The following is a 25,782-nucleotide window of genomic DNA, read 5'->3' as shown; positions in this document are numbered from 1 at the left end:
TAATGAACTGATTTCGTTTCAGTCTGATATAAACTAATTAATAACCTCCCATAAATGTTACTTGACACAACCTTCAAGCATAACTGGCAGAGTGAGAGCCAACTAGTACACAAATCCAAATTATTCATACTAAAGAAATACTAGAGAAAAAACTTGAGTACCTTCCGAAAAACTTCTGACGGCATAATTTCATCAAAACAGAAGTAATTTTGCGTCATTTGATTGGCCAGTTTTTGAATTGATTCCATAATTGGCAGCAGCTTTCCTTTGAATGCCTAGGGGATAAAAATAAAGGTTGAAAATTCTGCCAATCAAAATAAAGGGAATAGAAGCTATGGCGTAGTTGGTAGCTAATTAGGAATTGACTCAAGTCATGCAACTGGAAATACTACATGAAAACAAAGCTTAACCATTAAATTCCCAAAGAAACCCCGAATTTACTACCATGACATATAAATTGTGATTCAATTAGCAAAAAGAAAATACGTGACAATCGTCTACTGGTGGGAACATAATTTTGTTCAGGAAAAACAATTGTTGACTCCAATGCAATTATAACATTTAGGAACAATAAAAAGGTTATGGTCCTTTACACTAAGCATAGAAATATGGATTAATACAGATATCTAATGTATAAAATATAGACAATGAGGGTTAATTCATTTGTTATTTCATTTCTTTTGTGTAAAAGGGCATGAAGTACAACATTCTATAAGCACCAACGTAGGCAACTTCTTTCACAAAGAGCTCACCCTATTTTGGCGTCTAAATTTACCCTCATCGCGTATAAAATAACATATTCAAAATTGGGTATAACCGATTATTTTTATTTTCTAAACAGGACAGGTAAAGTCAACTCTAGTTAATGTTTACCTACAGGAGTTGAAACCGACCATCCCCAGTAAATCTGGCCCCTCAGTTCTCGTAATCTCATAAGTGTGGGGACTACCCTAGAAATTTTAAGCAGATTTAAGTTCTTCCGTAAAAAGATCAGGAAAGGAACATAAGCTCTGGAAAAACGACGGTACAAAGACAGGCTAAGTCTAAGCCAGAGCATTCCATGGCCCTAATGCAGACAGGGTCGTCAGGCAAACAAGCTCGGCATAAGCTGTGGAGATTTGTGCCATTACTGCATACTGTCTCTTTGGAATGACGAGACGGAAAGACGGAAACTTTCGATTCAATTCAAAACAAGCTAAGACCTTACTTGGTGCTTCAACGAAATAGGCCTGTACTAGGTCTTTAATCCATTTAAATTGACACCTTTTTTTACTAATTTAAAATAATATTTTCTCAGCAAAAAATTTTCCTTTCAATTTCAATTCATTCAGAAAATCATCATCGAGTCAAACTATCAAAACATTGATTAGCTGCTTCTGAATTATTATGTCTTGTTGTTTTCAATAAAGCTCAAATGACGCACGTTTCTTCAGTGTGGTTTCACGAAATCCTTCTTGAGACAGTGTCTGTCCGTTTAATGTTTAGCTTGACCATTTCTATTTCTGCCCCTTTTAGGTTTCGTTTAGTCATTCCCAGTAAATTATGTTCTTCAAAGTTTAGCTTATCACAGGAATTTAATTCTGTTCGTTTTGTGTTTTAGTGTAGCTCATTAGTTCTGTTTAAGAAACAATTCTAAGGGTTCTTTTAAATTATTAATAAGCATTAGACAAGCATATCTGATCACCTATACTTTGCATGATTTTCAAGAACTCACCAACTCCCCCAGGAGAGAAAAATCAGAGCCAAAAGAATTCAAGTAAATAAATGCTGGTTTAGCTCAGAGACACGGGGAGTAAAAGCTCATCAAAGAAATTCCCTTCCCCCTGAAAATTCAACATGTAAATGGGAAGTAAACGACAGGTGTTCATTCCAGTGGGTCAACAAAAGAATGACACCATTGCAACGTTAAAAGTTTGTTTTTTATATTACTTTCTTCTTCTATAAAAAAAAGGGTCTCTACGCCAAATATTTTACCTCTATTTGACTATCTGCAATAGACAGCTTTGCATCGAAAGCGTTAAAACTGCAAACTTCAGTTAATAATGATTCCATATCCGTGGAACTTCTTTCAAGATTTTCCAATACTTGAATTTCAGTTTCAAAATTGTATTTCTTGGGTTCTAATAGCTGATTATGTCTGTAAAAAAAGAGGAAATAAAACTTCCTGCATAAAATAATTTGAACAGGATTTAGAATACTTTATCAAAAAAAATAAACAGAAGTCACAAAACTGCTATTTAACCTTCCTGAAAGTTTAAAAATCTACTAGAGGCTATTGGGTTATGGATTTCTAGTCCATTTACGAACATGTTATTTTTGACGGAGTTTACTTATACTCTTTCAAAGGGATTCATTTAGATTTAGTTTTATAGAAATGAAGTTTTACAAAAAAAAAGTGAATAGTCAAATTAAAATCCATGACGAGCAAAAAGAAATTTATTTAATAATAACCCAAATTTAAGATGGACAGAAATTATTTCAATAAATAAATAGTCAATGTTACATCGAAAAGTTGTATTTAACATTTTCAAACTTCTCAAATAAATGCTTAAAATCGTTTTCCAAGATGCTTCCAAAGGGAGGATAAGAAGGGCGATGTATGTTTCACCACACTTCCCAATATAATATAATTTTATAGTCAAAAACGCCAGATTAGGTAGCAAAGACGCCATACTTTCCTTTTCAAAAGTACAATAATTAGAGCACTTTTTTCAAGAGGAGGCATTCCATTTGAATGAGGAAAAAAAATTAAAAATATAATTAGTTTAGATTTTTTTATTTTAAGAAGATTCACTTATTCTGAAGAAGGGGTTGCTTTTCCAAGAATTTATAAACAAATCGTATAGTAGATTGGAGTAAATAATCTTATTTCGGTTAATAAATTTAAAAGGGTATAAGGTACTTTCGAATATGAAAAGAAAGACAAGAAAAAAAAAATAGAAAATACAGAATCACGGGAAAAAAAATACTTAAAAGACGAGAAAGAAAATTCAAATTCAGAGAATTTCTTTGGGGAAAAGAAGAAAGAATATTTGACAACTTGCAAAAACTTTTGAACTGTGGAGCTCTTTGAAAACTATTCCTGCTTTGATGAGCTTCGACACAGATAAGAAAGAAAAAAAGCAAAGAATTATTTTAGCACACGTTGTGGTAAAATATCATTAAAAAAAAAAAAACTACATTAGATTATCAATAAAGTTTAGCTGCAAATAGTTGGTCTTAAAAATGACAAAATATTTAGCCGTAATAATAGAAAAAATTTAACACTGATAAAAGAGCAATAATTGGTACAACCGTTGGAAAACTGAAAAATCGTTATTTTACAGAAATCCTATTGTAATTTTAACATGCATGATCTCGAAAATTTTATTTAATTGGAACATTTGTAAATAGAAAAATGTTAATACAGGTCCTATTACACACAAAATGCTAGTTTAGGCACTGAGGATTTACTTTCATTAAATATAGAAAGGTAGTGGCACACACACATTACATTACTTTACAGTCATTGTTTCAAGGAAAAAAATTTGAGCTCTACACAGTTAAATAAAAGAATGAATAGTGGTTAGCTACAGTTCTAAATTGTACCTTTCTTTGCTTAATCCCACTAATTCATGCTTGACAGGACCGTTTTACTAAAGAACTAAACGCCCCTCCCCCCTAAAAATAATAATTGTAAAACCTAGATTGAAATAAATTTTTCATGGATTGCATGTGTACAGACTATTTTTACCTATATACCATAAAACTAGGAACCAAATTATGAATTCAGAAGATATTAATAGAAAGAAATTTTTTGTTCCTCCAAATGTCTGAAGCGTAAATAACTCCTATTGATACGACAATTTTGGGTCATTTTATTAGAATTATTACTAGAAAGATGCAACACTAACGAAAAAAAAAAATAGAGTCATATCAGGCTCATAAATGTCACCAAATAGAGTAGAAGAGGCCAAAATCCATCTTTTATTCTTTTTGTACAATTTGTTCACCTACTATAGTTTGATTCTTTCTTCTTCTTGTTGAATTTCCACTTTTTCTTACTATTGGAAAATTAGCATAATCAGACTCTTAGCTTTGACATATTAATAGATACAAATAAATAAATAAACAAAACATATCTTTGTTCTTTGATGCTTAAAAAAGAAAATAATAGGCAATTGGCAATCGCCAGGCATTTAGCAATTGCAAAACAATACTTACTTCTTGTGTCGGTCATTTAAACCGTCTAAATCTCCTTTTGAAGATGATGGCTCCATTTCAGACGAGGATTGAAGATGGTCCAATATGGGTTGCGACTTAAGCTGGATGTCCTTTTCCTGTAATAAAAAAGACTATTAGCTGAGAGGCTACAGATGAATTGGGTCGGGGGGGGGGAGGGTTACGTGGTAAGATCTTTCCATAGAGGAATATTTCAAGGGGGAAGAGAATTTTCCATGAAAGGGGAGCTGGATTTCCCAAAACTATTTGAAAAACGATCAGAAACTAAATAAAAAAAATATTTTTTAACTGAAAGTAAGAAGCAACATTAAAACTTAAAACGAACAAAAATTGTTACATATATGAGGGGGTGCACCTTTTTTTAGTACTTTCAAAGAGCTATTATTCTAATTAAACAGCAATTGTGATTCAGGGGTCATTCTTAAAGAATCGGAACGAAATTCAAACTTTAGTGTAAAGAGCGAGATATTGACGAAGGGGTGAACCCCTGATATACGTAATACAAATACACAAATATATAAGTTCATTGCGTAAGTTGATTTGCAAGCTATGTATATTTACTACTAACAATAACGTTCGTAAATAAAAAAAATTCTAGTGGTCTTTTTAGATAACAAAAAAGTGATATGGAGAGAGAAGAGGGGCTTTCTAATTGTGTAGATTAAAAATATTTGTAATTTCTGGTTTATTATAGAATTGAAGCCATTCTGACCCCTATCATGAGAAGTCCTGATGCCCATTAGACGACACGGGCAAAAGGACCACAGTAGGAGATTGCCTTAAGAAGATCCAATTGTGTATGTCTTTGTTAAACAAGAAAAAAGAATAACTGAATCACATGTTTACAAGGGTTATGGTTACAAATTTATAATTATAAATTTTATAATTATTATTAAATAGCTGTTGGGGCGGCGCTTCGCGCCACCCCCCAAACCCCCCGTGCGCGTAAGTCGTTACGCGCCATATTAATTACGCGCCATTGTAGATATGTCCCTGTGTCCCATCTGTGAATATAGATAGATATATATATGTGGTTTTAACTACGTAAAACTTGCGAATATATAACATTTTTCGCTGTCCTATTGTCTTTGCATATAAATAGATTGTCAGGTTTACCGATTCTTGAACATGCAACATATAATTGTCCATGGGAAAAACAATCCGTATTCAGATCTATACCTCATTATTCTAATGATTGCCCTTGAGCTTTGTTGATGGTGATTACTAATCGAACATTCCCTGTGTCCCCGTCGTCATTTATATATCACCCCTCTGTGCCCCCCGGCGTCCCTGTTGTAGTTGTGTCCCTGTGTCCCGGTCGTCATTTATATTCCCTGTGTCCCGGTCGTCATTTGTGTCCCGGTGTCCCGGTCTGTAATTTCGTCAGTCGACAAACATGACGTGAGTCAACAAACAACTTCATGACGGCATAATGCTCAATCCTTATAATGACGTCGATCGACACACAAACATGACGTCAGTCAACAGACAGACAAACAACTTATTTTTATATATATAGAAGATATTCGTAAAATTATCTAATTTATATTAATTTGTAAATTCTATGATTAATAATTTTATAATTATAAAGTAAAATACAAATAAATAAAATAATAGTTACCAAGATTATAATTATCCATTTATTACATTTGTTACACCCATAAAAGCTTCTAGTAGATGACTCTAATGATTTATTGGGATTTTGCAAGGAGTTAAGAAGGGACAGTCCCAATCGTATACGTAATATTTTCAAGTTATTTGTAAGGTATAATATAAATATTTTAGTCTATTAAAAAAACTCTGTTTATTTGTTGTCAAAATATTAAAACTTCAGCAACAATTTCTGATGCAACGGAAGATCAATATAAAGGTCTATATAAGTTTTATATAAGAAGTTTAATATTAAGCTAAATATAAGTTTTAAATATAAACTAAATATAAGTTTTTAAATTATTAAATATAAGTTTATATTAGCTAAATATTAAGCTAATATAAGCTTTATATTCGGCAAAAATGATTAGAGGGACACCAGCCGCTGAGTTAGGACATATTTTGAAATCTGGTTCTTGTGGAGCCCCTGTGTACATCTTATCAAGCTTTTGAGGTGCTTATTTTGTTCACAATAGTTTAAAATCTCAATAAATTTTCATCTAATGATAGTGTAGCCATAAGAATCCATGGGGTAGGGACTGTAACTTATGTTAAGTTTCAATCCCTTACAGATATATCTTATAGTGAAAAAAGAGGAGGAGGTTTGATCGTGTGAGCCCAGTGGCGTGAAACTATGGTTTCTCGTCGGATTGCATTAAATCAGATAAATAGCGGTAAATGTGAAGTTTCGTCATAATTATACATTTATAAGTCTCACCTTTTACCATCAAAAAAATAACTAAAATAAGCAAATCAAAGCCAAGTGAATGGAGACAGGTTCTGGCCTGTCTCTTGTACCCAAGGCAAAATCTTGATTATACAACACCACCCCCTGAGCCAATTCCTGTTCAGGAATTATGTTATTGGTAAAAAAAAAAAGACATTTCGCTTTGGGAAAGAGGGGTAGCTAAGGGCTCAGAATTGAGCCACACAAACTTATTTACTAAACAGTTTGTAGCTCGTGTTCGTAAGTCCTGAAAGAGAACTAATGTATAAAAATTATTTGAAAGATTGTTACTTTTGAAAATAGGCGCTAGCGGACCAGTTTTTTGCTCTTTACGCAAGTAAACGTCTTTCAAAGATATTTCAAAGATACAAGGTTCAAAGATATCCAATTTCGACTAAGCTTTTTACTTTTGGTTTTCTTTTTTAAGGTTTTGAATTGTTTGAGTCACTTGTTAAAATATATACAAATATTTTTGCAATTACCAGTCTTTGTTCTTTGCCCAATCTAAGGCTTTTCAGACTGAAGTCTGTTCAAAGATAATAATTATTAAACCTAGTCCGATTTCTAATAACGACAATTACTAGCCTGCAAACTTTTGTTGTTTTTTAAGGTTTTTGAATTCTTGTAATCCATCATTTGTAATAATTGAAAATTTTCTTTTTTGGACCTTCCTATTGACATTACAAAACTGGTCGTGTTCAAATAGGTGTTCTTTCTTCTGCTGTGTCTTTTCAAAGTTATTTGATTGTTAAAGGAAGTCCAATTTCTAACCAAGATTTCTTCCAAGCATCAAACTTCTGGTTTTAAGGTTTTAAAGGTTTTAAAGGTTTTTAAGGCTTTTTAAGGTTTTTGAATTGTCGTAACACTTTATTGAATAAATAAAAACATTTTTGCAATTACCAGCTTTTTGCTCCTTACGCAATTTAATGTCTTTTTATACTACGGTCTATTCAAAATATTGGATGATCGAAGCTATTCCAACTTCTAACAACAATACGTATTAATCTTGAAACTTTTGGTTTCTTTTCTCAAGGTTCTTGAATTGTTGTAACCCGTCAAAATATAGAATCATCATTTGAATAATTGCAAATCCCGTGAAATGGCAGACGGATGACCCTGGCGACATTCTGTCGAAGAAGGATTTTGTATATCTCTTATCTAAGGTATGGGATTCCTATCTCAGTCCTAGTCTGATCGAGAAGTCGTTCAAAGCAACTGGAATCATAAATCTGAGCGTTCCTATGAGAGTAAGCCCATCCGTAACTGACCATAACTAGTTTGAATCTGTCAAGTTGAGACACTTTGCACAAATGAAAAAGGAACAAAAAAAGAAGGCAACATCTAAAGTCACAACCACTGTCAACACTGAACTAGAAAAAATTACCGTTTCTATTACCCTTAGTCCAAGGAAATTGTTTGGCAACCACTCAAAACTATTGAAGAGATTCTTCTTGACTCAATCAAGTTGCCCGACCAACCATCAGTCTCAAGAATAGAAAAACTGAAGGACATTGCAAGAGAGGCAGAAGTGATAACATCAAAAGGACATCTAGAGGTGCTTGAGAGGGAAGAAAATCTGGAAGCAAAAGGCAAAGGGAAGAAAAAAATTCAGACGGGAAGGGTGTGAAATCGAAAAACAAATTCTTCCCAAGAGGAAAGCAAATAGAGACTCAAGTGATAGCGAATCAAATATCAGCCTTGAACTTGGCTCTGACGAGGATGATCGGAGCATTCAAGATACTATTCAAGAAAGCGACAGTGATGGCGAGAAGACACCCGATAAGCACAAGATTGTTCCCAAGCTAAATGATTGCTACACAGTTAGATACGATGCCAGGAATGAAGAACAAGGTTGGTACAAAGGAAGGGTTCTAGACTTTTCTGACGTGAAAAAAACTAAAGTCACAATACATTTACATTTTTATGCAGACAAATACATTTTTGCAGGACCAGTCAAGTTAGTGGGAACCGGACCATTTGAAATACCCCAAATCCATAGGTTATTGTTTCGTAAAAGGCAGTCACTGGCAAGTATCAGTAGATCTTTGTTTTATGTCCATACACGTAAGCTAAAACAGTTATGAGTCACTTTTTTGTATCTGAGGTCAAACCATATTTTGTGTGATGTTTTTCTTTTTAAAATACAAGCAATCAATTACATTCAGTGATTCGTGCACCTCGGCTAAGATACTTGTAACGTTTATCAATTGGTTACGCTCAACACTGTCGGAGTTACCCCGCAGCGGCAGAAAAATAGTATGGTCTGACCTTTTGATGCCAGTCAGTTTGAGATAAATATTGTTTGATTATGGACTTATAGTGATTCCTTAATGCTCTTTAAGACGGTGAAGTCATATTATTTTTAACATATTTTTAAAAAGCTAGAAGCTGCTAGGTATGTCACAACCCCCCCTCCTCCCCCCCCCCCAGCTGGGGTTAGCCCAACATCGCGGACTGCACCGACTTTGAGACCTGGTGATGGGTCATACGCAGAGTATATGTGAAAATTAGAAATTTCAATAATAAGAGAAACAGTTTGAAAAACAAGGTCGATAGAAGATGATATGGGATACTTGCAATAAAAAAAAAAAAAAAAAAAAAAAAAAAAAAATCGCAACAGTCAGTTAAAGAGAAAAAACATGTTAATAGTGTCGAACTTATCCCGATTCACTCAACTATAAATTATAATATTGTTACTCCTGTGTTTACTAGTCTACACCTAGCAATAATAAAACAAAAATTACCTGAACTATTTGATGCTAAATCGTCAGGAAGTGAGTATGGCTCCGTCTTTTTCTCTTTCTTCTCTTCTTCGTTTTTGGTCGTCTTTCTTTTATTCTTTGCTTCTAAAGTTTCTTTATCTTCACTATCATTAAAAATCTTCCTCATTAGAGCTAATTTCAATTTTAGTTCATCAGCGCATAGATCAAATACATCTTGTTGAATAGGTAATTTAATAGCTTTCCAGATTTTTGGCTTTACATTTTCCATTTCTTTGCAGAAAAAACGCACCATTTGAAGTGTCAAATACGAAGGTGGACGTTTAATTTGCGACATTTTTTCATAAGCCGAATAGCGGTCAAGTATTTCGGATCATTTTGTAATATGCTCATTGAGTTTCAATTTAAGTCCATTCTCGAGATGCTTCGCCTTTTAGGAAACGTAACAACTGAGCAGAAGAAAGCCTTCAGTATCAGTCTTAACGGTTTTTTCCTCACATCCAGTATTTTTCAATTGAAGGAGCCACCGAAATACTGATCAATCACAGATAAATATGTATTGATTTGATTCTCGGCTTTGATTGGTAGTAGTTTTTGCTTAAGGACCGTCATTAGTTCAAGGAACAGCTCGTTTGCGTCTTGCTGAGCAAAACGACCTCCTTCACCCCGTTCAGCGAATCGAGGAAACGCTGACAGTATTTGCGTAACAAGTAGCATTGGATGAGCATTATTGTTCTTTTCGAGTCTACTGTATACATCTTTCATTGCAGATATAACACCGCTGATTGGATCAAAGCCAAATCCTTCACTTAAAAAAAGAGATGTATTAGCCAGAGCTCACACTGCTACTACTGCAGTTACTATGGGTTTAGCCATAAGTTAATAAAACTATAAGTTAAAATCGTGATTTCCTTAAGAGGAAATATTTTTGATACCACATCAATGCTTTTGTGACAGATTTTCATGGCGGTGAAAATTTTATTTATTGAAGTAAGGTAAAACAAAAAGGGGAGAGAAATAAGACATTACATTTTAAAATCCCTACCGTCGGTGCTGATCCCGTCTCATGGCCTTACAGCCAGGAAACATTGGGGTCATACATCCTGTCTTCCGCACACCCTTCCTGTACCTTCCCCAGATTTCTCTAGGTACCCATTAATTTTGTGGTACCAGGATAATTTCCATAAAAAAAAATATTTTCAATGGCACATCAAAATATTCTTGTGGCAGATTCTGACGGCGGTGAAAAATATATCATTACACTAGCTACCTAGATCCCTTTTAGGTCTATTTGCATCTGATACCAACAACTTCAAAGATACTTTTTATTGCTATAGACTTATGAAGTATTTAGGGCTTAACCACATTTTTGTCAATGTTGACGCGTACAACGGTGAAAAAAAAAGCAAAACTAATTACTTAAAACTGACAATGTTTTTCATTCGTAAGAATTGAAACAATAAAAATTTCGATTCCCCTGACAATCAAACCTTAAAAGGAAAGGCACGGTTATAAGCTGCTTATAGCTTACACTTTTCACCCATGTTATTTTTTTTTTTTTTTTTTTTTTTTTTTTTTTTTTTTTTTTTTTTTTTTTTACTGGTGCCTTCTACTTTTCCAAATTATATAACTTTATAGGGATGTCTTTGGCACTAATTATTGAATTCGCGATTTTGGCGCATTTCTATAACATAAATGGCTGCATAAACTTCCATTTGTCCAATTTAAGAATCCGGTTTTATTTATGACTGTCCTTGATCCTATATAATTATTAGTAAGGCTTAACAAACACACTAGGCTAATCAGTTTCAATTATCTATTACTATTGCTTGCGTTATTTCCTCTCAAGCTTTTGTGATTATAAATCTTTTTTTGTATTACTTTTTAGTTTTTAAACAGATTACTACACATTATCTAGCACTCTATTAGTTTCTAATTTTGGCTATTTAGTTCTCAAATTTTTTTTATTAGGGGAAAACGTATATCATTGTTTTCGAGAAAAATCATGGCTGTGCAATTCCCTAGCTAGGCTAAATAATAATTTTACAGGATCGATTGTACTCAACTTATACAACGGGGTAAATTGGCATTTGTAGATGACGCGCTCAGCAAGACGTTAGTTAATGACGGTCAACATTAAAAAGGAGTTTCCGACAAAATATAATAAGATCCACGCAAGATTTCAAATGGAACCTTTGAATATATAAATACATTTAAAAGAAAATAAATTATACTGATCTTCCAGGGCTATTGACGGCGTTCAGGGCGGCAAAAATTTGTAAACATTTCAGCTTCCAGGTCTTTTTACAGGGGCAGGTATTAAGCCTATTGCCCAATTATGCGCCAGCTCGGATGAAGCCCAGGCTCCACATTGCTAAGCAGAGATCAATCCACTTACTACCCCAGGATATATACTTACTAAATATAGTTAAAATGTAAAGAGTGGTTTAAAATTTTTCATTTTCTACATTGAATTACAAACTGGGCTAATAACCTTTTCAAACTTTTCATTACAATTTTGTTTTTCTGGACAACTTCAGCTGCAAGTTCTGAAAATGGCGAAATTACATCACTGTTCGTTCACGGTGAAACGGTTAAAATCCAAAAAGTATTTTCAACCTTGTCATTACAATTTTCATCAATTTTTGAAGGTAGAATTTCGCTACTGTATTTCGATGATTCCGTTCAGAAGATTAAATGAGACAAAAAATTTCTACAATAGCAGACATTCTGGTCTTATGCTTTGTATCGTGATTTTGGATGTCTATTTCAATGCGAATTTTCTTTTCGTCTTTTTCTTTGGTATACCGTTCATGCCGTTATCTTTTTTTGTTTTCTTTTTCATGTTTTGTTCATGTTAGTTTTTTTTTATTTATATAATTTTTCCCCTTGATAAAGGTTTCCGGATGAGAAGCCGAAGTATTAAGATTTTTTTTATTTAAAATTTGTTTGTTTTTTGTTTTTGCACATTGTCTTGTTTAAAATACACAAATTTCTCTATATTTTTTTACTTTATCAAGTGTGTTGTTTAACCTGTTTTTTTTGCCATGTTTTGTGGAGCCTTGTATCACCTGATATGAGTTAATTAATGCTGATATTTGGCATCAACTAGCTTTTTCCTTCTTCGTTGTTTGGTTGATCTTTTTGGTTTTTGTTATCCTCTTTACCTGCTTTCTTGTTTTTTCTATCCTCCTTCCCTTCTTTTTTTTCCAGGCTGTCAAATTTCATGCCATTTTTCGTTGTAATTTCATAACTAATAAACGAACTTGAGCTTCATAAATTAACTGTTATATTAGAGGACAAATCTCATCCAAATTTGTATATATGCATTTTTGATAGTATTTTACGAACCCAACAAGCATTTCAAGAAAGAAGTCGAAACATATACCCCCCCCCCTAGATATGGCCCTGTTCAGACGTGTACAACAAAATAACAGAACCTTACATTTTAGAGCAATATTCATAAACAATTGAATTTAGTAAACCTATAAGCTCAAATTAAAAAAAAGTATGCTGCTATCTCAAAATCCTACAAAATGTTGTCCGAATTCTTGATGGAATAATATTTTATCAATCCCTATCTTAATTGCTGCAGTGGTTTGTTATAACAGGTGAATATGGTTATAGTGTTCTTTATTTTGGGGAGTAATAATATGAATAAGTCAAATAGTGCCAATAACTGAATTAACCAATTCAATATTACAATTAATTAATGAAACAAGAAAATACCTCGCGAAATCAACAATGCTATTCTTTAGCTCAGGTTCACTCTTCCAGCAATAGACAATGACATTAATATAGCACGCATTTCCCAAATTCTCTAAACCACCCAGCATGTCCATTGCAGAAGCTAATTCAGCTTCACTCATATCCTCCATAAACAATGGCTTCTGTGCTGGTTCTGTGGCAATGTCTTCTTCTTTGGTACCTATAAGCATTACCATAATACCATTATTACTAGTCATCCTACAATTTAAGAAATATATTTATGACAAGTTGAATAATACTATAGTTATTAGCAACTAAGTAGATACACGCTGGACAACCCAGTACCAAAATATTTTCTTCAGCCCCCACAAATACTACCATAGCACTGTTTTTCATAATCAGCCTACAATTTAAAATTATGTTCATAATAAGTTGGATAATATGATAGTTCTTATCAACTCAGAGGATGTATACTGAACAACTCTGCACCAATAAAATCTTCCTCAGCACAATCACAAATAGTAAGTGTGTAGGGTGTTGAAGGAGAGAAATATAAATTTGTAAGCCAGAGGATTATGGGGCTGTTTGAGGTTTTTCATTGGTAGGACCCTGTGTTGTATTTGTGAATGTTAAACAATTTAGTGTTATTTGGAGACTCAGTAAATTAACTGAAATTGACAACAAGTCTCAGCTTAGCTAACGATGGCATACGGGTTGGCGCGCTGGATTTGGAATACTTCGTCTGAAGAGCAGGGGTTCAATTCCTGGTATTTTGCAGGTTATCTGGTGTTTGACAGGAGTCAGTAGCACAACTCTGTCTGAATCAATCCAGCTCTATTAGGTACCTGAAGAAGCCTGGGAAAAAATTTACCAACAAAGCCATGCATTCGGTTAATATTTTTGCAAGATTGTAGATGAGATATACCTTGGTGTTTGCTGATTATTTTTTTTTATAAACCTCGAGAAGAGTTCTAGCACAATGAGCTTTTAAACTAAGCTTGAAAAAAAATGTTCTCGTCAATACATATTGTACATCTTGGGGATGGCATTGATAAGTTTATCGTCGTGCACCTGTGAGTTATAGATGCAAATATGCTCTATTGCTGATTTTGGTTATCCTCTACCACTGAACCAGTATCTGGTCCTGAGACTGGGTATTTTGTGGAGTATACTGCCGGTAGCTAGTACTAGCTACCAAAATAAAGTCTGGAAGCAACTCCTTTCTATGAATGAAGAGCCAACCATGGTACAAGGAAACTTGAGGAGCAAAAGGTACGATGAAAAAAGCTCCTTACTAGAACTGGTTCTGATTGTCATTTGCTGCTAAAGGCTGGCAAGTGGTGAGTGACTCTCACCTCCCTTTTAAGGGACGAGTTTCTTTCAAGCCTACCCAACCTGGTCTGAAGCATGCAGGTGTTGGTCTCAAGACTGAAGAGAAAAAAGGCGGAAACCTTGTCACTACAAAGGAAAGCTCTCCCTCAAATATAATGCACAGAGTTTGGCATGAGGACAATGGACAATTGAAATCCTTAATGAAAACCCTAATTTCACTACCAGAAGTCTCTAGAAAAACAGAATCTCTAGGTGTTTTTATCCTTACTACCCAATAAATTTTGGTTTGTTTTTGGCCTGAGCATCAACTCAGTTTTCCGAGTCAGCCCATAATAATAATGATATATTTTCATTACACAAAGATATTATTATTTGCATTTGATTCATGTCCAAGGTATTCGTGAATTATACAGATTTCATATTTTTATCCGACATGGTATATTTTTGTTCAGTAAAACAGATCAAATGCAAACCTAAATCAGGCCTATCTACAGGCCCTTAAAGTCTAACATCCTCCTCTGAAACTAGAACTTGTGTAATTTCTAAGTATTTTTTTTTCATTTTTTTTTTCATTGTTTTTACCGCTGCACATGCTTTCCCTCCATCCAGAACACAAAAAGTCTGAATTTGTCAGTAAAAATGGCCAGAAAATAGCTGGTTTGACGTTGTGAGATTTCAGATTTTGTAATTTTCATGATAGTTTTTAAATCATCAAAATTATTACGACCTCAGGAAAAGTAAAAGTTCTAGTCCAGAGCTAAATCACAATAAATAACGATACAAAAAAAGTGATTATGGCTATAATACATAGGGTAAGAACTCACCCTTTCAAGGAATTATCCTTCAGTATTCCTCCTTTAACCATGATTTTCTGCCGCTCTGGTGTCAAGCCTGTGAGTGCAAACAATTGAGCTTTATCAAGGGTAGGTTCCTCATCTGTGTTAAACTCAACATCAGGATACTTCTCTTTGCCCCACTATACTTTAACTAAAAACAAAAATAAAATGCAGATGGGAGGTTTTAAAAGAAAACTTTAAAAAGCTTTCCTTTCCTTTTATAGCTTTAAAAAAAGGGCGGGTTCCTCATCTGTATTGAGCTTAAAATTATAACATTTATATTATTTTATTTATTTGAAAAAATGAATGAATGAATGTTCTTTATTTGTTTATAGAATGATCTATAAACAAAACAGGAATACGATAGAGTACAATGATAGATAACAAAACAAAGCAAAGATGTCGTAAAGGTATCCACAAATTACTAACAATACGTAATCTAAAATAGGACGCCCTTTCACGGGTAAAAATTCAAACGTTGCTTACATGCACACTACAACAGTAGAAATAAGGAGTAAGCAAAGACGTGACAAAACATACAGAACATTAACACTCCAAATTTAACATTTCAGGCCTAGAACAAAGCACTGGTTTCAGGTCACTCCGCACCCAATACGAAGTTGGACAGACCCGTGTCCAACACGTTTGGAGCCCGTAAATGAAAACATTTAAATTCTCGCTGGGATGAACATGAAGAACCTGAAAACAAATATTTACCAAACCTGCTTGAAACACGTCTTGAATGTGCGGCTGAAAACATGTGTCTCAAACATGTGCCGGTGCCCGAAAACAGGACTCAAGAGGGATGGCTAAAAACCAAAGAGCTTGTATCTCTCATAAGTGAAGAAATAACTCCTAGATTAAACTAGAATCAGATTTAAAATAACTATAACCGTAAACCGTTTTTGAAACATATTCTAAAATCCTTATTGACCCGAATGTCAATAATTGTCCTTTGCGTTCTCATAACAATAGCTCTGATTTTCAAGGTGTGGTCATCTATACTGAAGACATAGAGTGGTTGGGAGGGACAAAGTGCGTCCCCCTTTCGTTTGAAATTCCTGTAGGCCAACAGAAATATTGCTTAGGAAACCTACAACCTGGGTTTACTGATAAGGAAATGGCTCGGAAAGTCTACAATGAAAAAGCATCATTGGCGGGTAGTGGTATATTTATTGGCGAGGCACTTACAAAAAAGGAAACGTAACCACGCATAAAAATATGTGGTCCGATCGCGGCCAGATGCTTGAAATACCATCTGGTCAAAACCATGTCAAGAAAATTCGATTCTTATCTGACTGGGTGTAATAAATATTTGTTTTGTTGGTTCTTTTTTTTCCTTATTTATTTATTTTCTTTTTTCACTTCTTTGTTTACTCTTTTATTTTTTTATTATGTTTTGTTTATTGCTTTTTTATATTTTTATTTTTTCTTTCTACAATTTAGAAATCCAAGTGTTATAGTATCTCTTTCCCTTATTATTATGAGATGAATATTTGAAATGTGATGAGTGAGCAGAATTTTGAAAGATAAAAAATGGCGCAGTATGAAGGTGAGCCATTTGATATTGATGAACATTTATTGGGTGATATAGCGTCAGAAAATTCAGAAATTAGTTTTAAACCAGCAAAGCCGAGTGATACATACTTCAAATGAGGATTTTTTTTCAGGTTATTATCTTGATTTAAGAAGTCGTATTGGGTAGAAGAGGACTGGCATTTTTAGCTGGAGGCAAAAGATTTTACCAACTGGCTGGCCGTTTTTAACAACTGTAAGGTAAGGTAAAGAATACGGTATTAGACTTTACAATCCCTACCGGCGGTGCTGATCTCCGTTTCTTGGCCATTCATCTAGGAAGTGCAATGGGGGGCTGGGGGCCAACCCTACTGTGCTTTCGCACACCCTTCCTGTTTACTTTCCCCAGATTTCTCTACCACATTTCGTATTTACCAGCCAAGATTCAGATTTCAGTTCATATCATGTTACTATTTTAATGCTGTTTATTCAACCAAATGGAAAATTGTGGTACCATTTGCAAAATCATGGCAGGGGTTGGTAAAACTTTCCAGAGCCTCTTCTTGACTATTTATTAAGTTGTCTCTGATTTATTCTGATTTATAAATCTCCGAGTGTATCGCTTGAAGATTTTAAGCATGATTTTCAATCTTTAATGGGTTTAGTGAGTAGTTCAAGGCTTGAATATGTTTTTATGGGAGATTTTAATTATGATTTGAAGAATTTAATAGGTTTTAATTTGGATTTCTTAAATCTTATGCTATCTTAAAATCTGTATCCTGCAGCGACTATTCTAACAAGACTTACTACGCGCAGTGCAACGCTTATTGATAGTAGATTCGTCACTGGGGATAGAATACGATCAACACATGCGGATATAATACAAACTCCTGTATCGGATCACCTCCAAACATTAGCATGTTTGAAAGTGACTATTAGACAGACGTTTAAAGGTCAGCAAACGAGCTTTAGAGATTTGAAAGCAAATAATTTGAAAAATTTTCCTGAGGAAATGAAAGTTATTTCATGAGAGACTGTACTTTATGAAAAAGACCCGTCAACAGCTTTCGAAAAGTTTTATGTCACTTGAACCGAATTTATGACAGGACATGCCCTGTAAAAACTGTCAAACTGAAAAATAATTCTCCTAGGAAACCATGGGTTGATGGATTCCTCCTTTTTGTGATTACTGCTACTTTATTCGTTTCAGATGCTAAGCGTAGTTTATGATTCTGTGATCATATTTGGACTTTTTCCAGCATGTACTGTCCCAATTCAAAAAGTGTCCTTAGACATTTTCCTCTCAGTAAGGATAGTGGGTCACCCACATATACCTGGCTGTTTTAATAAATTTACCTGGCTGTTCCTATCCAGGTTCCCATATACGGGGAGATTACCCCCTCCCCTGTGGGTATCCTTTGTGAACAGTCTTTGATTTTCTTATTCGCTTTAGCTTATTTTTTTTATCTTTTTTTTTGCTAAGACTTCGTTATAAGTGTGCCAATTTGTTTTCCTTATATCCCTAAGAAGTTTCCGTGGTCTTTGGGATATATTCATTTTGTATCTTATTATTTGATGGTCAGAGAATGACGGAATATCTCTCACATGCGAATCCTTTACCAGCATCTCATGTTGTAAAAAGATTATTGCTAGATCCAAAACCTCTCTTCCTCCTCTTGTTATGAAACTAGGGTTCAAACCCTAAGTATGGATCAAACCAGGGATGTAAACCTGATTTACATCCCTGTTTAACGCTAAGACCCCTTAACTACCCCTAGAGAAATCTTTGCCTACTCGTACTAAAATCTTAACTATATTATACATAGATGCTATAATCTTAACAAATACACTTGGTAGCCCTAGTGCTAACAACGACTCTATCATTAAACTTCTAACAACTCCATCAAACGCCCCTTTTCAATCCAAAAATGCAATAAATAGCCTGCCCTCTTTTCTACTAACTCGTTTCCTAATCATCCCTAATAAAATTAAAATCTAATCTATAGGACTAAATTGTAGATTTTGGAATGGAAGGGAAATTTATTTTGCGACGAGTTACACCACTAAAAGGATTGAGAAACAATAAAGACTCCGTGCTGATGTTGTTATAAATATTGATATGTTATATCAATTGATATAACATATATGGTATGTTTAAATATGATATGTTATATATGATATGTATATGACATATAATAACTTAACTAAGTTACATGAGTTGCATAACTAAGAGGATTGAGTAGTAATAAGGAGTCAGTGCTGATGTTGTTATAAATGAGTGTCTGAAATATTGTGAATTAGAGATATGTTACTGAAGATTGCGGATGTGATTTTTGAAAAAAAAGGAAGTACAAAGGGATTTGGGAAAACTTTAATTAAACCCCTTTATAGGAAAGGCTGCAAGAATGAGTGTGATATGCAAGAGGTATCAGTTTGATTTCTGTAGGAAGGAAAGTGCTTATCATGATGATATTTATTAGATTAATATACAGTGTAGTTAAATTTTTTAAAGAAAAACAGTATGATTTTAGGAAATGGAGAGGATGCGTCAACCCAATTTATCTGAGATTAATAATTGAGATGTCTTAAATTTTTAAGAAGAAGTAGGCACTTGACAAAACTTTTGGGTATTCAAAATCATTCACCAGACCTATTTCACACAACTAAAATTAATCTGCCAAACTTGAGTCCGAATAATGTTCAAAATATTTTTAAATGGAATTTGGTATCAGACACAGCTTCTGGGGATTAAAAACCATTTCCAAACCAGTTGATTGCTTTCATCAACTGGTGGTGATTGACTTGCAGCATAGCTTGTTCGAAGCACTTTTATCCTCAGTGTGCTAAAATGTTAACAAATAGGGTTTGGAACCACGTGGACTTGGAAGTGAAGGTTTTCAAGTGGCAGCAGACACAAATTTTGGGGAATCCCCTTTCTATTGGCAGTTGTTTCTAAACCTACAAACATCCATGTGATCTCAAGCACTATTTGTAAAAAACTAGTTTATTTAGGGTCCAATATACTGACTCGTATCACGTGATTGACTTTTCCAACCAATCGGAGTAGCACATTAACAGTCATTAAGCGATTCCGGTTGGTTGAAAAAGTTAGTCAATCATAAGAATCAGTATATAAACAAAGATTGGGCACTTAATAAAAAAGTCTTTTACAAATATTGAGTGGAAACACTCGGATATTTATGGGCTTAGAAGCAACGCTTTTCAAATGGTATTAATAACTGATTTATAAGTGTTTTCCAGCGAAATTATCCTAAGTATTCTTTCGACTGACAGTATATTAATCAATTAGCTGTACAAAAAATGTTGTTCGGTCCCATTTTCTAAGGCTATGATGAAATAAATGTTAAGATGGCTTAGGCAGGTTTCACAGATGATTGCCATGGATTGCGCGGAATTGGCCGTTCACCTGGGGCCATGGGAAAATCAAGTTGTCCCCGAATAGATGTAGGAATTGTTACAAGGATGAATTTAAAGGAAATGGGAATTTCATGGAGGGTTAAAGGTTAAAACTGTGAATATTTTGAGATGAAGCACAGTAAAGGTAATATCCAGTAGCGAAAAGTTCTATAGGCTACTCTCCATTGAAAATTTTTGACACAGATCTATAGCCACACAACCTTCATGACCCCACTTTCACGCACGGGCAATCAAAAATGTTTCCGATGAAAAACCAAGTAGCAACTGAAATTATAGCTCTGACGTATATGCTCAGAGCCTAATTACGCGCTTCAAAATATGCGTCATGTTTGGATAAAGATTTCGTTACTGGTATATAATTATACTATGGGGATGAAAAAGGAACTTAGACAGCTGTGTTTGACTCACGAGTGTGGGTGCTTATGTTAATTGTTGATAATCAAAGCAGTAACATTAGTAGAAGTATGTCTCCTTCTTATCTAATAATATGATACCTTTTTTGTATATTTTTCTTTTCTTTTTGTACATGATTTTTTCTTCTTTTTTCAGCCGCTTTTACTACACTAACAACAATTGTCATTGTCGACTTGTTTGGTATCGAGAAACTGATAAGGTGTTTTGGAATAATTAGCATTTTCCGCGTTCTCGCTGCCATAGTTGGACCACCCCTAGCTGGTTTCTTCTACGACACAACGTGTTCGTACAACATTCCGTTTTATGTAGCTGGAGTGTTTTCGGGATTGTCTGTAATATTCAGTTTCTTAATATCAGTTGTTCAAAAATGTTGTGACAGTTTTAAAACTCAGTCAAAAATCCCTGAAACCGGAAATTTCTTTTTAAAAAATATATAATTTGTCAATGTTTAGATTATATTGTTTATCAGCATTAATTATTGTCAGGTTCCTTTCTTTCAGCAGTATTTTATTCCGCCTCTATTTTAGTATTTTATTCCGCTCTTCTAATAAAGCTTTTTTTTTATTGTGATCAGGGATTGTGCTTGAGTCCAAGAACAATCACACCTTTTTACGATTTTTAGTCAGATTGGCAGCCATAAATATTTTAAGGCCAACATTGACTGAATATAGCTTAACTTGATTGGCTATATTATTTTCACTCTCATCAACAATTAGTTGGTAAAATTTCGGTCATTCATTTCGGCTCCTCCCTCTCCACCAGCAAGAAACTTTGAACAAAGTGTGCAGAGAAATGAAAGTAAAAGTATTAACATGATCTTTTCCTGTTAATTAAGTCTTTACTGAGACATTCTCTTTTTTATTTGATTGTATTTGCCCCCTACCACCCCTCTCCAACAGAAGTGTTCAAGAAAGCTTTATCTTGGTCCACAACCATGAGAAAAGCAGGTAGACTTACCCAAACAATAATTTTGAAAACATTCATTTATAGATAGAAAAGATCCCTTATTCTCTATCATCGAATTCCTTATCCATCCTCATGTGCAAAAGTTTTGTTTTTCTTGATAAATTTATATTTCACTCAAAAGTTAACTTATTCCAAAAGAAAAAGCTTATTTTCAGTCAAATCCATGACCTTAAAGACGGGGTTCTAATGCCATAGCATCTGACCAGCCGTACTTGATATTTGGTTTTACTCCTTTTTACGTCAATATATACATTCCCATATAGTATTTCTCTCTAGTTTTGTCGACATTATCATCAACTACTTTTAATAGATGCTCAAAATGATTTTTTCAATAAGCAAAGTATAATCGTAAAGGGCCCTTAGTGCTAAGAAAAAAAGAAACTTTTTTTTCAAGAAATAATAAAGTTATGCAACTGAAGATAATCTGCTGATTCTGCATATCCCTATTTCTGTTGGAGATCCTTTCCCACAAAGCCATTTTTTTAGTAGTCAAAATCGTTTGGATAGAACGTGCATATCAGTGTTAGGTATATTTTGGACAACAACATGTGGAGCTTTTTCATTTTATTGATATCTCTGTAGAGAGACATAAACAGAGAGACATCATTTCCTATCTCAACCATTAGACAAAGCCGGATCGAGATGCAGCTGCTCCGGACTCTGGAGAACAAATAAACAAGAAGAAACATAAACGACGTTAGATTTTTTCATGGATAGACATGCGAGTAGCATCGGTATTCGCAGCCTGGAGGTCTAGAGGATAAGGAAAAATGCAATATGTTGGAGATATAAAAAAGAAAAAAGAAAAGAATTACTATGGCTGTAATAATGCAAAAGGTAAAGATAACATTTGTTTGAGAATGAAAAGAAAACAAAGAATGTGTCTATAAGGATAATTAAGGTAAAAATAAGTTTTATTGGAGCAATACCATAACTTGGTAACATTTGCTTAGGAAATTTGGCGCTTCACATTAATATTTCATTTCCATAGTTTTATCAATTTGTTCTCAAAGGGAAATGATGTAGCCGGCATGAATGTAGGCTCATGAGGATGTCATAAATAAAAATTTAAAGGAAATGGGAACTTTTTGGGAGGGTGTAAAGAGGGAGGCTTTGAATAGATTAGGTTGGAGGAGGAGCGTGCGTAGCTGTGTTGGCCTAAGGCGGCTTGGTGCTGCAGTGAGTTATTAGTAGTAGTAGTAGTAGTAGCATACCTGTGAGATGGGAGAGTAGCAAACCACTTTACCAGCTCAGCCCATTTCTTTCTGCTTTCGCATTCATGAATAATACAATCTCGCACCATTATTCAAAGTTGCTCGAGTTACTGTGAAATATACACTGAATTGTTAAAACCAACTTAACATGGAAAAAAGGAGAGGAGTTTTATACGCGCCGAGACAGAGTAGACAAATATTTTTGATAATGATCGTACTGGTAAAATCTACAGTCATTGATATGAAGCGTAATATCTCATTAGAGAGAATTTATTCAATTGAGGCATGTCCTAAACAATTTCCCTTACAGCCTATTTGCAGCACTTATATACGAAGCCGTATTAATTAGTAATAATAAGAATAAATTTAAAAAAGGAATTTTGTCGCCCAATATAAAACTATAGCATATCATCAACTAGTTCAAGTCTTCAAGTAGATATGATTTTTATTCTTTGCTCATGACAACGGAGCAACGTCTTTGTAAATCAAGCATTGAGCGAAAAACGTCATATTTTGCGTCATGAAACCTAAAAAAGGAAAGAAAGAAAAGATGAATTCAGATTTAGCCCTACACACCCCTGTTGCATCTAAAGGTCCCATCCGACATTTTCAGACTACTCATATAATTGCGAAACCCGTTTGCTAAGATTTTATCTAGGAGAGTTCTTACCGTGAATGTCCGCTAACTGATGAATGTCGACATTCACCAATGAATCTCGAAATAGCTTTTTTTTTTCTAATTGGATTTAGTCAGTATAGCCAGTCAACTTTTTCAGTTCAATGCAAGGTTTGATGATGACAGGTTAGATTAGATTAGGCTAGGTGAGGTTAGCATAAGTAGTTACGTTAGCTAACTATATTATAGTTAGTTTGATTATAGTTAGTATAATTAAATAGGTAACATATAATTATATAAATATATACATAAATATAATTATACAAATTGACACTAGTGCCAGCAATGATTGATCTCACAGATGGCAGTGATTTCCAGCTGACGCACCTGTCAGAAAACGACGAAAACCATTATTGTATTTAAAACCTGCAAAGGCGTGTAATGCTGCATATGCATAACCTGACAAGTATATGACGACGTTGGCCTGGTCAGAGAAGAATTCAGATTTTTTAATATTTATTTATTTATTTTTCTTTTCTTTTTGCTATTCGGTACCGATTTTAGCCCGAGATTATGAATTGAACTACGCTATCAGATCATCACTTGCCTTTTCGGGCCTGTAGCATTTGACGAGTACCTTTAAACAGAAATTTGTTTACTTTTTTTTTAACAGAAGTTAAAGTTTTTTTTCACAATAATATCGAAGCATTTAATTTTTTCATAAATATGTACCATTTCATAAAAATGATAAATTGACAAATAAATAGACAAACTGAATCATTGACAAATTAGTGACATTTTATCGACAAAGCATTGACATCTGCCTGTGAAATGAATGTAGTTTATGGTGGAAGAAAATCTATATTCCTGATGAAAAATGCAGTTGAAAAACCCACTAGGCAATGTTTTGTCCCTTTTGCAAAAAAGTGGAAATAAAATTAAAAAAACAATTTCTTTAGTGTACATAGTACCATATTTTCTAGTAACTGAAGATTGTTAAGTTGTCAGCATTTGATTCTGCCTCAAACGATGCTACAACTTTGCATCCGCCAAGTCATTCCGAGCACCAAACTGCCTCAAAAAAGAATGAGGAACAGAAGACTTGGGTTTTCAAAAATAAACCATATTTACCAGAAAGGAGGGGTGCGGTCAAAAATTACCTTTCTGTGTCAAATAGAAACAAAAGTGTTCTGCAATTTGCTCTACGTCAGCCTAATTTCTGCTCAACTTTAGACCATTCGAAAATGCGTATAATTAAGTACAAAATAAGAGTAAGCGTAAGCTGCCATAAGCTGCCTCTATTTTAATACTGCTTAAAATAAGGATCTTTATATGTTTCAAGAAAATTCATGTGGAATTTCTGAAAACCTTTTTTTTACAATTTGTTGTTTTAGTTTTAGTTTTGTTTTACATTTCTTTGTTTTATCTATTGCTCAGTTTTTTCACTTATATGATAATTATGACATTTTCAACCCCTCTATCAGTAAAATATACATTTTGGTGACAGAAAAGAAAAGTAGTATTGTTTAACTTGTGAAGCTGCTACTTCAGAGTCTTTAGAATTGTTAATTAAAATAATCTGGCAACGAGATTTTATTAAACATAAAACATCAGAGGGGGTCTTAGCTTTTTACCAGTACTATACCAAAATCAGTAAAATCCTACAAACCTCTTGGTCACGACATTCGGCGTAACTGAACTGGCTGAACAAGACATCTTCATAATGGCACCTGCAAGGCTTTCAGAATGACCAGCAGCAACTCGGGCAAGGATGGCTGACCCTAGCAATACCGATTCATTTTCTTCAGGCAATAGAACAGGAACCTTAAAAGGGAAAGGAAGTCATACTAAAAGTGCAAAGGACATGAAAATAAAAAATCCCCCCCTGACTCATTTTATTAATTACCTTGACAAACAGATTCATGGGAATTTTGAAAAATAACCTGAAAACCCTAGAAATAGTGTCTTGTAAATAGTAAAAAGGACATAAAAATGCCCCCCCATCCCCAAGACTTGTCTAAGGTTTATTCATACCTGAAAAGGGTAGATATTTTTCTATTGATAGTTTCAAAATTACGAAGTAATTAGGGCCCATTTTCACGAGGATGAGATTTGACCTCGTGTTTCCTATCCTCGTGAAAACAACAATTCGTTCAATTAAAAGGTGGATTTGTCTATCCTGTTCTACCCTAGTCGAAAGCAAAGCATAGGTACTCTACAATAGAGAACATCTTTTTTTTTAGAAATAGGACACGTTACAGCCTGCAATCGTACACAACTTGATTAATTCGTCATTACGCACGTGTATATTTGTATATTTTTTTCTCAGAAATGGCAGGATTTTTTTTTTCTGGAAAAGGAAAACTAACATCCCCCCCGTCCCAAGAAAAAAAAAAAAAATCTGATAGATCATGACGTTGGGAAA

General features: G+C 34.1%; 2 protein-coding genes across 9 annotated transcripts in view; one reads left to right on the top strand and one right to left on the bottom strand.

The window, feature by feature from the left end:
- The window catches only part of LOC136026085 (FGGY carbohydrate kinase domain-containing protein-like), a 99,894-nt gene that overhangs the window by 12,684 nt on the left and 61,428 nt on the right, over positions 1-25,782 (bottom strand). For 5 of the 8 annotated variants that reach the window (XM_065702310.1, XM_065702359.1, XM_065702332.1 and 2 more), the window contains 2 exons: positions 25,027-25,181; positions 23,111-23,268 (listed from right to left, as the gene is read on the bottom strand). In XM_065702310.1, the coding sequence (XP_065558382.1) occupies positions 23,187-23,268; positions 25,027-25,181 (237 nt within the window). In that variant the 3' untranslated portion in view covers positions 23,111-23,186. Of the gene's footprint in view, positions 1-161; positions 276-1,974; positions 2,138-4,203; positions 4,320-9,342; positions 10,127-10,863; positions 13,247-15,182; positions 15,346-23,110; positions 23,269-25,026; positions 25,182-25,782 lie in introns of those variants that run through there. The other 3 variants (XR_010617202.1, XM_065702343.1, XM_065702292.1) reach the window with 3 other exon arrangements.
- The window catches only part of LOC136026093 (FGGY carbohydrate kinase domain-containing protein-like), a 461,793-nt gene that overhangs the window by 421,753 nt on the left and 14,258 nt on the right, over positions 1-25,782 (top strand). The window lies entirely within an intron of this gene.

The sequence above is a fragment of the Artemia franciscana genome, chromosome 1 (genome assembly GCF_032884065.1).
Source record: "Artemia franciscana chromosome 1, ASM3288406v1, whole genome shotgun sequence".
Classification (NCBI taxonomy): domain Eukaryota; kingdom Metazoa; phylum Arthropoda; class Branchiopoda; order Anostraca; family Artemiidae; genus Artemia; species Artemia franciscana.
This window is presented reverse-complemented; position numbering and strand designations above follow the sequence as displayed.